Genomic DNA, 13,629 nt, shown 5'->3' with positions numbered 1-13,629 from the left:
TTAAAGGAATGTGCAAAATTGGGAGAACTAAAAATAGGCAGTGTTTTCAACAACAAAGGATTTAAGTCTGATGCCTCTAATTTTGCAGTAGCTGCTTATACACTGCAAATTGGGGGGGGGGGGTTCAGTGGTTTCCTTTTTATATTTGGAAATTTTCTTTTCAAACAACCCTGTTTTCTTGAATTTTCAACTTTAATTAGAAGTCTTTTTTAACTAATAAGATTTTAATACTTGTTTATACATTCTTGTTGATACTGAGGAGGTTGACTGATATTTTACTTTTTAAAATAAGAGTTGAGGTTTCCTTTTAATTACCGGTATATATTTAAACTGAATTTTGTAAGGATAATTAATGTATTTATAAGACAATAAATAGCTTGAAATAGGGAGAGGTTTTACAAAACATCAGAGCAGATTTAGAGATGTTTAATTCATGTGAGTGTGAGAGAGAAATTCTGATAGCCATCAAGTTAATGAAAGGTGTACCAAAGGGTTTGCCTGTTTCAGGGGTGGGGAACCCTTATGTGTGGGAGTTATTGCTGCTTGCAAAGTACACGGGCCAAGAGATACATTTGCACGCTCTCACTTAGCATTGTCTCCCTATTCACTTGTACATTCACATATGCAATCTGTCATGTCTTGACTTTCTGCAAATCATTCCCTGCTGGGAAAGTGAACTATACTCACAACTTTGAATTTGCAGGAAACTGATATTGTTTTGTTTTGCAGTCTAAAAAAAAATCTTGCCAACTTCAGCCCAGTGCTATTTCAGTTCTGGAATATTGTACTAATACTTCACCTTATTAATTCTCAAACTATGGTTGTTTTTTTATGAGTCAGACGTGTATTGATATATCACAGTAGAGTATGGACAGCTCAGATATGCATGCCAGGGTCAAGAATGAGAAGTTAGACAAGGTGTTCAATTATTGCATTTGTGCCCTAAACCTGTGTATTAAGAAGCAGGAGCAGAAGAGTCTTGTCTGTAGGGGAAAATAAGTGGTAAGGACAGACTCAAAATGCAAAGATGGAGGACTAAGTAAATAAATACAAAAAGTTTATATCCTGCAGTCTCAGTCTCTTGATTTCCAAGTTGGCTAACACTCATGAGGCAATATTGTATCCATAAATACAGTGACGAATAGTTGAAACGCCAAAGTATGAACAGAGTAACAAGCAGCTCAGTGAGAACTAAACAGCATTTTCCTTAAACTAATCATCCACGTTGCCAAGCTGTCTTCATTATTGTGGTGAAACTAATAGCTAGTCAGTCCCAGTGTACATGTTTTAAAACAATCAATAATGTATTATAGTTAATGCAGTAATTATAATAACATAAGAAACCTCCATCTGGATCAGACCAGTGGTTTGCCTAATCCAGCATTATGCTTCATGCAGTGGCTGAGTGGCCCTAGAAGGCCAGCATACAGGACATAGGGACTGAGTCCTTCTCCTGATGTTTCCTTCTAACACTGGCATACAGAGGTTTGCTACCTCTGCATTTGAAGGTTCTGCAAATATGTATAATCCCCCTTCAAGCCCATTTCTGCTTGCCATCACAACGTCCACTGGCAGGGTATGGTATGGTTTGATTACTTGTTGAATAAATAAGTGTTTCCTTTGATCTGTTCTGAATGTATTGTCCATCACCTTCATTAGTTATCCCAATATTGTAGAATTAGAAGAGATAGAAAATGCAAAAATTCTTATTGGAATTATCATTTTATAACTATGAAATATAGCCACCTTTCACCTAGTTGCTCAACAGAAAAAACAACACCGCAGTTGCATAACCAAGCTGAATGATCAGATAAGCTTTTAATAATATAATTGTGCAGTTGAGCCGGTGGGGTATAGAGGTTAAGAGCAGCAGACTCTAATCTCGAGGACCAGGTTCAATTCCCCACTCCTCCACCTGAAGCTTGTTGGGTAACCCTGGTCCAGTCAGTTTTCTCAGAACTCCCTCTGTCCATGCAGAGGCAGGCAATAGAAACCATCTCTGGAAGTCTCTTGCCTTGAAAACCGTATAGGTTTGAAAACCGTATAGGTTTTCAGCATAAGTCAGCTATAGCTTGACAGCACACACAGTTGTGCAATCAGATAACAGAAAGTAACCACTGCAGAAAAATAAGGTCAGTAAAAGCAAAACTGTTGAAAATTAACTTCCATGTTTTGAAAAAGAACTTAAGGCATAACATTTGGACATTTATTTCTTGCACAATCAGTCTAGGGGAGTCCACCTGAGACCCAAGTCAGATCACACATGTAAAACAATGTAATATGAACAGTATAAAACATGTAATAAACAGTGTAATAAGATTGGCTTACAAAGTTAGAAAACTGAAGGACATACAATAAATGCAAAGAGATAATTACAGAAATTAGAAAACTGCACAATAAAAACAAATAGTGTGTTAAAAAAGGCTCCATTAACTATAGCCCTTATTTCCTTGTATAAGCTTTCTCCTGAAAATTCATTTAATACATTCTGCAGAATGACAGAAGGGTGGGAACGTTCCTGACTCCCTCAGGCAAGACACTGTTCATGAGAGGCATAATCCTTATATAATCATAAAGTTCACCTTAGGCAAGTATCTCTCAGTGTCTCTCAGAGGGTTTGTGAAAGGATGAAACATTATAAAACATTTTCTAGAGGGTTTGTGGGCTTTAAGGTTCTACGAAGCTCTTTGTTGTTTTGGCTACAGCAGACTAACTCATTTATTATTCTTTCATGACTCACATCCCACCAACAGATGCTTACGGTCAGTTGCTGGGGACCAATTTTGTCCTCCTTCTTTTGTGAAGTATAGTGGTTAGAGCACCACAGTAGACCTGGGAGAGACCCACATTTAAATCTTCATATGCCACGAAACATGCTGCATGACCTTGGGCCAGTCTTTCTCCCTCAGCTTAAGCTACTTCATGGGGGCTGCAGTGCTGATAACATTTCAGTAAACTGCCATGAGCTCTTTAGAAGGGTGAGATAAAATGTAATAAACACCAACTCTTACGCTGCAATAAACTTACTAGTCCTTTGTCACAATGAAAAACTCTTTTGCAGCACCTTAAGGATATTGCCCATCCTGATTGCCATCCTTGGTATAGGATGGGAAAGAATCTAAACTAATTTCAAAAGTCTTAATATATCTAGAGTAACTTTCTGTCATTGCAGATGTCGGCAAATCCAAGCTATTCCTACCAACGCAGCTGCTGATGGGTTTAAGGCAAGTCTTGTCTTTAAAGAAATCGAAAAGAAACTTCAAGAGGTATGTAACTTAATAAAACCAATTCATTAAATAGAAAAATTAGTATTCCATGGAATAACTTTCAAAATAGTAAATCTTGTATTAGTGTAGGAGTAGAGCTACAATTATTTCAGCAGTGCGACATTTTGTATTATAGACATTTTTCCTTGACTTAATACTCTTTGATACGAGTTTAATGGAAATAGTAGTATTGGGTCCTTTCCCAGCTAGCAACACTATACATTTAATAATAATATTAGTCTGAATTATACCTGCATAAGGAAAAACCATCTGGGAACAAAGTCACCAAGTAGCATTTGTGGAAAAGTGTATGAATACATCCCCCATTTGACTGTCCTAAGGAAGCACTGTTACAAAATGCTAGCTTGGTGTTTCAGCCTCCTTGCTCATGTTTTCTTTAAATCTTTTTTAAAATTAATAATATTTGTATTGCACTGAAAGAACATACAGGGAGGTTCAAAACATAGGACAGCAGTAGAATACAGAAATTTAAAAAATCATAACCTCCCTAACATTCAAAATCAATGAGCCCTCTAAAAATAACTAAGCAAATGAACCTTCTATAAATTGCTTTTAATCCCATTATTGGGGCATTTATTTGCAGTTACAACATATAGGTTTGAAACAACAGCAACTGTATTAATTACAAACCTTTTGCTAATTTGGGGGTACAATTTTATGAAAAAGAATTGCTTAGGGCTACGCAAGCGAAAAAAGTTTAGGAACCACTGGTCTAAAGAGTGCTTGGAATAGGCCTCTGAATATTGTGATTTGTGCGTCACAATATTAAAAATAGGATGAGTATTGCAACTGGCACACCTGTTTACAAAATTTTGTGAGATGGTGAACCAGTGATCTAGTTTTGAATGTATGCATCAGGGTAATGGAGAGGGTATGCTGTTTTGCCACTGGAGGGCTCTGATGTTACAATGTTAGGAGTGTTTCACATTTCCATGTGAAAAAGGATGATAAAACCTCTTCTGCCTGCTTGTGTTCAACTTACCCTAAAGGCAACAATGCCTCAGGAAACATCAACAAGAAATCTATTTTTACAAGCAATTATTATTTATTTTAAGTATTATTTGTTCTTTCTTTGTTACAGAGTTTAAGGCAGCTTACAATATTAATAAAATATATGAAATAAATTACATAAAACCAAAATTTAAAATCACAGTTGAGAACTTCTTTAATCAAATGCTTTTTTCCTTTATGGATTTCACCCAGAATGGAAAAAAGAGGAAAGAATTCTAGTTTATTACAGAGCTAATGAAGAGTTGGTTTGGTACAACACCACCGTCCTCATTAACAGATGAAAGGCAGACAGCAGTATCCCAACAAGGCTCAGGGGAGTAGGAGAACTGTTTGCAGATTAGTTGACTGTGAAGAAAACAAGTGTCTACGTGTTTATTACTGTGAGAACTGGTGATTGTTTTTTCCCCCACAGTAAAACTTATAAAGTGTTGCATTGGAACTGTCCCTCTTTTTGAAGTGAAAACCTAGCAAACATTTCCTTTTCATTTGAAGTGTTGTGGGCAATTGTTATTTTTTTTTAACTGCTGAGACAGTAAACTAATTAAGCTTAAGGCCTGCTAAACTTCATTTTGCCATTCACTCTATTAGGACAGCCTTGGTTTCCAGGTCAGAATCAATTTTCTGTTGATCTCAGCTCCAAGCTCTCTTGCTGTTGCATAGTTCTAAAGCAGCGGTTCTCAACCTGTGGGTTGCGACCCCTTTGGAGGTGGAACGACCCTTTCACAGGGGTCGCCTAAGACTCTCTGCATCAGTGTTCTCCATCTGTCAAATGGATAAATGTTAGGGTTGTGGGTCACCACAACATGAGGAACTGTATTAAAGGGTCGCGGCATTAGGAAGGTTGAGAACCACTGTTCTAAAGGGTGACAGTGACACAGCAGCCTCGGCCCACCACCTTGTTGGAATGTCTCAGCATGGATACTTAATCCTAAGGGGCTTTCAGCACAGGTGCTCTTTCAAGCAGAAGTAAGGCTTGCTGTTGCCATCTGCATGAGGAACTCAAAAGTGATCAGCAGATATACTTTTTGGAGGCAAACCTGAGCAGTTCACCTCTCCCATTTTTTCTTCCACTTGGGGGCCAATAAGGTTGGATCCCCTGACCCAATCTTAACAATTCAGGGCTTCTTGTAAGAAGATTCACCAAGAGCTAAGCTGCAATTTTGATTCTTCTGCCTTAAAAAAACCCAGTCCTCCTCCCCCAGATCCCCATAAAGATTCAATAGAGGCTTGGGGTGGGGGGGTGGGGGGGGGCAGTGTGAACATTTTTGGCTTTTTCAGATTCTGCTTTTTTGACTCCAGTCCAATTACACTTGTTTTTTTGGTTCAGTATATCTGAATGCACACCCCTAGTTTTTTCCTGACTGTTTTGCTGTGCAGATTGCTCTGCAATCTATAGAAGGTTCATTATGGTACATGTTGTCCATCCTTTATTCAGTCACATCAGACCTGCTTCACTGCTTTCATTATTATTGTGCAGAACTGTTTATTCTCACTGCTGCTGATGCATTCAGTTGTTTTGCTCAGCTCCTTTCCTGTACTGTAGCCATAGTTTCAGATTTTTTATCCAGTAGCAAGTATCAGCCCTTCTCTACCAAATCTTGTACCTCAAAGTGCAAAAGAGTCTCTTCTGAGGCTCTAACTGAGTTTGGACCCTGCTTTTATGTTGCTAATTATGTTTTGGCCACTGTTTGGGACTCAAGACTTTCTAAACTTCCTTGTTCTTTATTGAATTTCTAAAAGTATTACAAAAAGAAGTATAATATTTTGTTGATTCTTTGTGCTTCCCTGGTGCTTGATTTATAATACTTTTTTTAGTATGCAGCACTTCTCACTGTGGAATGAGGACATTGTGGCTTCTAACCATTTAAGAAGTTCCACAAGGTTAGGTGTCTGATGTCCTGGTCAGGATTCCTTACCTGGAATTATCTCTCAGTCCTCATGTCTCACAATGCTGCCGTTATATTATTTTTGATGCCAACATCTGCATTACATTCCTTGAATGAAACTTGTTTTGGTGCACTAGGGATTCAACACTACTTTGTAATGGTCTCTCAGGCTTAAAGAAGGACTGGTCATTGTCCTCGCATATCCTATCTTTGGGGGCTGGTAGAGGCTATTACACTCTGTCTTAAATGCATGGCTGACCAATGCCACTTCAAGTATCAGGACTCTGCAAGAGAGTGCTGTTTTTCTTTTCCACATTCCTGCATGTATTTCAGTTGGGACACTTGTAGAGAAATTTTTACAAATCTGAACAACTATTGGGAAGGCAGTCATTCATATTGTGTTCTTTGGAGAGCTTCACACCCACCTCCCTCACTGATCTTGCTAATCTCCCAGTGTGGTACTCCACAGAAGCCACAATGATGAAAACAGGGTTATGCTTACATGAAACTTTTGTTCATCAAATGGTCTTCTGTGCAGGCACACATCCCTCTCTCCTGACCCACTGTGAACTCATTGGGATCTTAGTTTCTTGGGGTCTCCAGTGGTGGCATGGAGAGAACAGTAGCACCCCTCCTCCTGGTCATGTGATCGTTTTGGCAGGAAAGCATTTGAGGGAGGAGAGGCACAGTGCCAAATAGTATACTAGAAACCTTTGGAAATCTTTTCTGTGGCTAGCCTGCGGATACACAGTCCCAATGTAACCTGCACAGAACCCACTTGATGAACAGCAGCTACAGGTAACTACAATTCTATTTTTCAAATTCCTGGCATGTATTAGTGGCTCCCTAGTTCAGTTTCTAATTTATCTGGGCAAATCAGCAATCCAATATGAGCAATGCAGGTAAATGATTTCATAGGATTCCCTGAGTTCAGAGCTAAAATAGTGAGAAAGCCTATCGTTTTCAGATCTGTGTGATATTTTCCTTTAAAATAGATACCGTTTGTCTTTCAAACTTTGGACTAGGTAAACATCAAATGCAATACTTAATTCTGTCATCTATTATGACATTTATTTTTAAGACTTGCAGGGCAGGTCTTTGTGTGCATATAAAGCACATGGTGTTCATTCTTCCTAGGACTGCATCACTTCAGTCTGCCAGTATGAAAATGGCGTACTTGAATTTTCCCTTAAGTGGAAGCTGCGGGAATTTCTATTGACTGAAAACCAGCATAACGCTGAAAATGGTTTCAAGCTAGCCTTTTACATGTATTTTATCTGTGGGTATTATTTGACCCTTTGAGTGAGTGTTAATCCTGCTGTACAGATGAGGTTGAACTCAGTAAAATAGATTGTTTATAAGCATGCAGAGTGACCATAATCCAGATAATCATGTGACTAAAACACATTCTCCCTCCTTGGGTTTTTGTCTTGCTTTAAAAAATGGCTGACCAAAGAGGGTTTTTAAGGTTCTGTGCAGGAAGGATGATGACGATGGTGGCTTGCTCAAAAAGGAAAACATCAGAACTCCAACTGGTTATGTTGGATAACGTCTTTTAAGAACTTCCAAAAAGTCAGTGTCTGGTAACAACCAGGTGTTTATCTGTTGTATTAGTGTAACTGTGCCAAATCCAATCCAATACAGTTTTAATTGTAATGTGGCATTGTTGCATAATAATTACAGGAAGGAGAACAGTTCGTCAAGAAAATTGGTGGTGTATTTGCCTTCAAAGTGAAAGATGGCCCTGGGGGTAAAGAAGCAACTTGGATAGTTGATGTGAAAAATGGTAAAGGCTGTGTGGATGTTAACTCAGGTCAGTGCTATTTTCTGTACCATTAAGGGTTGTGTTAAAATTAAAGAATTGAGCCTGGTTCTCCAGATCAGAGCGTGTCATTCTTAACCACTACACTACACTGGCTCTCATTTATTGTACAACTTTAGATTTTATTTACATTTTGTATAGACCACCCTTTTCACTGAATCTTAAGTCAGATAATATAGTGTAAATCAATACAGTCAACAGGATGGGACACCAATAAACAATGCAATGGGATTTGCATTGCAGAAATCTTGAACCAAGTAGAATGTGAACACTGCTGAAATATTTACCTAACAAACTATGCAGTGCAAAAATTACATAGTAGATCCTTTTTACAGCTATAGGCAATATGAACTATACACAGTCCCTTATCCTTTACCAAAACATATTCCTGAACCATTCTGTTATGATAAAGTCCTATTACCTTTGTAAAAATGCCCTCTTGAATTGTTCAGTTTTGCATAATTCATGGAATGCCTGGAGAGTGGGAATTTTCCTATCCTTTGAGATCCTTAAGGTACGGATCTCAAAGGGGGAATGCACATGTATGTGCAGTTGAATTGCCTGTTTGTAGGGTGGCCCTTGTAGAAGCCCCTGTTCAGATGAACAGAGTTTTCATGGTGGAACATAGAAGGAGTGATGGATATTGGGGACCAAGGCCATAAAGGACTTTGTGTATAATAGACAATATCTTGTGTCAAACCCACTCACAGATGAGCAGCCAGTAAAGTGGCAGAATGGAAGCAATATTTATACTGTACTGTTGCTGTTACAGTAAAGGAAATAATCCACTTAACTCACTGTGTATTTCTATTGAACTTTGAACATGGTTTCTCTTATCAAAGTGCAACGAACAGCATTTTGTCCTTGGACATGAATAAGCTGAATAGTTAGAAATTAATTTCTCAGCAGATAATGTCGCAGCAGATAAGATTCTGAGGGCCAAACTGCATGAGACAATGAAAATCAGATGCATGGTTGGATCTCTCTTATGGATTTGTTGCTAAAACAGCTGCAAGGGCAAGGCAGGAGTGGGGATTGAATTGGGTTTGGACAAGAGTATTTATACTGAGGGAAATGATACAGAGGAAAAGGGTTAGCGCACAGCCTGTGTACAAATCCAGTTTTGTCTTCCCCTTCAGAGTCAGTGTGATGTAATAACATACTGAAGTAGCACTAAGGAGACCCAGATTCAAATCTTCATGGTGCCATGAGTTTCACTGGTTGACCTTGATCAGGTCACTTTCTCTTAGCCTACTTCACAAAGTATTTGTGATCAAATGGAGGAATGGTAGTATGCTGCCTTAAGCCCGTCAGAGAAAGGAAATAAAATGGAATGAAAAAGATGAAAATAATGTTGAGGTGAGAAATGCAGATCCAGTCTCCAGTGGCTTTTCTTGTGTAGCTCTTCTCTAAATCTAGAATGCTTAAAGTCATCTGTTTGGTACTTACAGATAAGAAAGCAGACTGCACAATTACAATGGCTGATGCTGATTTGTTAGCTATGATGACTGGGAAGATGAATCCTCAAACAGTAAGTAAAACACAAGGGAATAACTTATGAATGTTCTGCAACTGTGTGTGTAAAGTGCCAACAGGTTGCAGCCAACTTATGGCGACCACAGCAAAGGAGCTTTCAAGGCAAGTGAGAAGCAGAGAGAGTTTGCTATTGCCTTCCTCTGCAGTCTTCCTTGGAGGTCTTCCTTCCAAACACTGACCCTGCTTAGCTTCTCAGATCTGATGATACTGGGCTAAACCATGCCACGTTCCCTCCTGCTGTTGTTTATCAGTGAATTAATGTTCCTTTCCCTTCCAGATTCTTTGGGGTACAGTATTGATAGCTGTTTGTTAGTCCTGGAGTATACTGTTAAACATCTGCTCACACATCAAAAAATGCTAAAGATGACAAATGCAGTCTAAAATGTCCTTTTGGGGATTGCTTTTATTATTTGACTTCAGTGTAACATGCTGAAGAAACAAAAGCAAAGTTCTTCGTCAGTAATCACTCTATGACAATGAGATATGATTTTTGAGGTATCTAAGTGCTAGTGCCGTGGTGGCAAACCTTTGGCACTCCAGATGTTATGGACTACAATTCCCATCAGCCCCTGCCAGCATGGCCAATTGGCTATGCTGGCAGGGGCTGATGGAAATTGTAGTCCATAACATCTGGAGTGCCAAAGGTTCGCCACCACTCCGCTAGTGTGTCTAACCTGGAGAACCAGATTCAATTCCCCACTCTTCTGCATGAAGCTAGTTGGGTGACCTTGGGACAGTCACAGTTCTCTCAGAACTCTGTCAACCCAGGCAGAGGCAGACAATGGCAAATCATATCTGAACATTTATTGCATTGAGAACCCTATGCAGTTGCCATAAGTCAGCTATGGCTTGACGGCGCATAGGCACGTGCACACACCCACACAGTGTTCAGTTAGCCAGTGCACATTTGAAAAACAGTCTGCAAAACCACTGATGTAGTACTGATGTAGTCTTCAAAATAATATGTATTTTGTATAGAAGTATTTAATTTTTTTAAACCTGGTAGAAACTTAGTCTGAAATGTAGTCACTTTTGTCATTACTTTTAAAATTAATTTCCTTCAGTCATAGAAGAAAATGTTTAAGAAGATGATTGTTAGCCAGGAACAATGAAAAGCATTAGTACAAAAAAATTCCTAATCCATTCCCTTTTTATTTCATCTAGGCTTTCTTTCAAGGCAAATTGAAGATTTCTGGGAACATGGGCATGGCTATGAAGCTACAGAATCTACAGCTTCAGGCAGGCAAAGCTAAACTTTGAAGCACTTTTAACTTCAGGATTTGATGAAGACTTGAAAAAAATAAGAGCTAGGCTGGAACTAGGTGTGGGAATTAGCATGGTACAAGTTTTCTGAAGACATGTGATCAACTCTAGCTTTCCTGAAGCCTGTTTTAATGGCAGTTTTGCATTGCCTTCCATAAATCAGTCTAAACTGTTGCAAAATTGTTGGGGTAGCCTATGACTGTTTATAATGGTTAAGACCAACATGAGGTACCTTGATTTTAGTATATCTGGGATAGTTTAACACATTCTAAAACAAATGATTGATCAGTGCTGTCATTTTTTGTGAAACTTTTAGAAGTAAAAAGAGCATTGAGAAAAAGATAGTGTAACTTGTTTCTCTAAAAAAGTTTTTCATGTTTTGAAAGTCTCTTTCACAGTGGCTCAAGAAAATATTCTTAACTATGGCTGAGATCCGGAGAACCAATTTAGGCAGCCCAAAGATTTTAAGCTTCAGGTATATTCCCCCACAATGTCAAAAACTGCTTTTGAAAGAACCCTCAATTTAAAAAATGGTTGGCTATGTTGGCATGCAGGTGGAATGCTGGTGAGAGTTTTCTTAGGCACAGGGAACCAGCTGTGCAGTTTTTTGAATCCCAACCATTTGCTTTTTAAAAATCTTTTCATTATGATGACCATATTGGAAATCAAATCTGTACACTAATGAAATTAAATAACAGAGCAAAGAAATTGTACTGCTTATTCCCTGAAATTAAGTTTATGAGAGCAAAGATTAAGACTTTTAAAAAACAATTTGTTTATAGTATGGAAATCCATTTAACTCTGTTAAATTCTTATCTTGTCTAATATGCTTTTTAACTCACTCCATGTTGGGAGATAACATTCACTGATTGAACGTTTCATAGTAAATTAAATTGATTATGAAAGTTTCATAATAAATTAAATTGATTCTATAGTTTCATTTTTTTCCTTCTCAAAATTTATTTAGCTATAAATATTCATAGAAGTTGCATGGTTTAGTAATATCACAGAACATTAAAAGGCATACTCCTCTACAGAGGTTGTTCATCTACATATTATCCTACGCATTGGTTCTGCAGATAAAGAAAACTTCTGCATGACAGTTTGTTGTGTCTCTTTCTGAAGCAACACAAGCCAGTAAATAAATTTTCCTTCTGTTCTAAATCACAGCCAAGGAAAGGTCAAATGTCTTGTAAATATTGGTCCATTTATGTCTTTAGAATCCAAAGCCATTTCTACATTGATCCTTTGATGATCTTTCTGCCAAAAACATTTCCCTACTGCTGCTTTGACAGGTATAGTACATGAGGGATCAATCTCAAATGCCTTTGTGTTATAAAATTATAAACATCTTGGAAGAGAAGTATACTTGATTGGGTACTTGATAGCAGCCTATATATTACATTAAAGGAGAAACAGATGTGCAGATGGCATTCAAGCATGTAAGCAGCAAAGAGTGCATTCTTGCACAGACTTAGAAGAAGAAGAAGAGTGGATTTATATCCCCCCTTTCTCTCCTGCAGGAGACTCAAAGGGGCTTACAATCTCCTTGCCCTTCCCCCTCACAACAAACACCCTGTGAGGTAGGTGGGGCTGAGAGAGCCCCGAGAAGCTGTGACTAGCCCAAGGTCACCCAGCTGGCGTGTGTGGGAGTGTACAGGCTAATCTGAATTCCCCAGATAAGCCTCTACAGCTCAGGCGGCAGAGCTGGGAATCAAACCCGGTTCCTCCAGGTTTGATTTACTCCATTGTCTAGTCATGTTAAGTAATCATGATCCTTACACCATATTTAATGACTTGCCTTTAAATATCTGAGTAGAAATACAAGTGTATCATGCCAGTTGAGGGGAATGCCTATATCTTAATACAGCAATGTTCCCTTTTAAAATTACAAACTTGGGACTCAAAAACAGTTGAGCCTTCACTTGTGTGCATTTAATATGTAAACATGGTGGTGATTATCTCACATACTGTCAGCAGAAGTTGACACAGTGGATCTTTCTCCCCCAGCTCCGGTAACATGTTGCTCATCTTGAAACTCCTATCTGAGTATAAGGGGAGGACATGTTTAGGCAAGATGCACTACAGTATGGAGAGGGGTGTTGTTAAGGATAGGGGACTGGGCAAAATCACCACCTCATCTGTCTTCTACTGATACCTTGCACCTGACTCCTTTTTGAAGTGGATGCCTAAAACTAAAATACAAAATTAACATTAAGTGCTTGAAAACGTGTTTTATGGTATACATATCTGAAAAGAGGTACAGGGAAAACCTTGTGAAACAGTTCTAACAGATGCAAGTCATCTTACTTGATGCTGTAATCAACTTGATGTCACTGTCAGCAAGTGCTGAACATGCATATTTAAATCAGCTTAATTTTACTAAAACACAAATAGGCTGCCACACCATTAGTTCATTCCAACTTCCAGACACCTTTCATACCTGTAAATGGCAATGAAGGGCAAGTGCACTGATCAGACTTTTATAACTGTAATGAACATATTTAACATTTAGTAGAGCTGATGTAATGAACTGATCAATCCTACCCCATGCATGTCTCCTCAGATGTTAACTCTTGTGATATATAAATGCATCTTACAGCTTTAAGTGATGCAGCGTTAGCTAACTGCAGCCTGATCTTTCAAGATTCCTGGCAGCTTTAGGATAGTGGAGCATTAAAAAGGCTAAGATGAAGTGCTGTCTCATTCTGACTGAACATCCATCCATCCATCCATCCATCCATCCATCCATCCATCCATCCATCCATCCATCCATCCATCCATCCATCCATCCATCCATCCATCCATCCATCCATCCATCCAT

General features: G+C 38.6%; 1 protein-coding gene across 2 annotated transcripts in view; it reads left to right on the top strand.

Annotated features, from left to right (window-relative positions):
• SCP2 (sterol carrier protein 2) overlaps positions 1-11,745 on the top strand; it is a 37,451-nt gene extending 25,706 nt beyond the window's left edge. For both annotated transcript variants that reach the window (XM_048497022.1, XM_048497023.1), the window contains 4 exons: positions 3,173-3,266; positions 7,868-7,997; positions 9,458-9,537; positions 10,707-11,745. In XM_048497022.1, coding sequence (XP_048352979.1) covers positions 3,173-3,266; positions 7,868-7,997; positions 9,458-9,537; positions 10,707-10,802 — 400 coding nt within the window. In that variant the 3' untranslated portion in view covers positions 10,803-11,745. The remainder of the gene's footprint in view (positions 1-3,172; positions 3,267-7,867; positions 7,998-9,457; positions 9,538-10,706) is intronic.
• The last annotated feature ends 1,884 nt before the right edge of the window (positions 11,746-13,629 follow it).

This window comes from Sphaerodactylus townsendi, linkage group LG05 (assembly GCF_021028975.2).
Source record: "Sphaerodactylus townsendi isolate TG3544 linkage group LG05, MPM_Stown_v2.3, whole genome shotgun sequence".
Taxonomy (NCBI): domain Eukaryota; kingdom Metazoa; phylum Chordata; class Lepidosauria; order Squamata; family Sphaerodactylidae; genus Sphaerodactylus; species Sphaerodactylus townsendi.
Note: the sequence above shows the minus strand (reverse complement) of the source record. Positions and strands in the feature narration are given on the sequence as shown.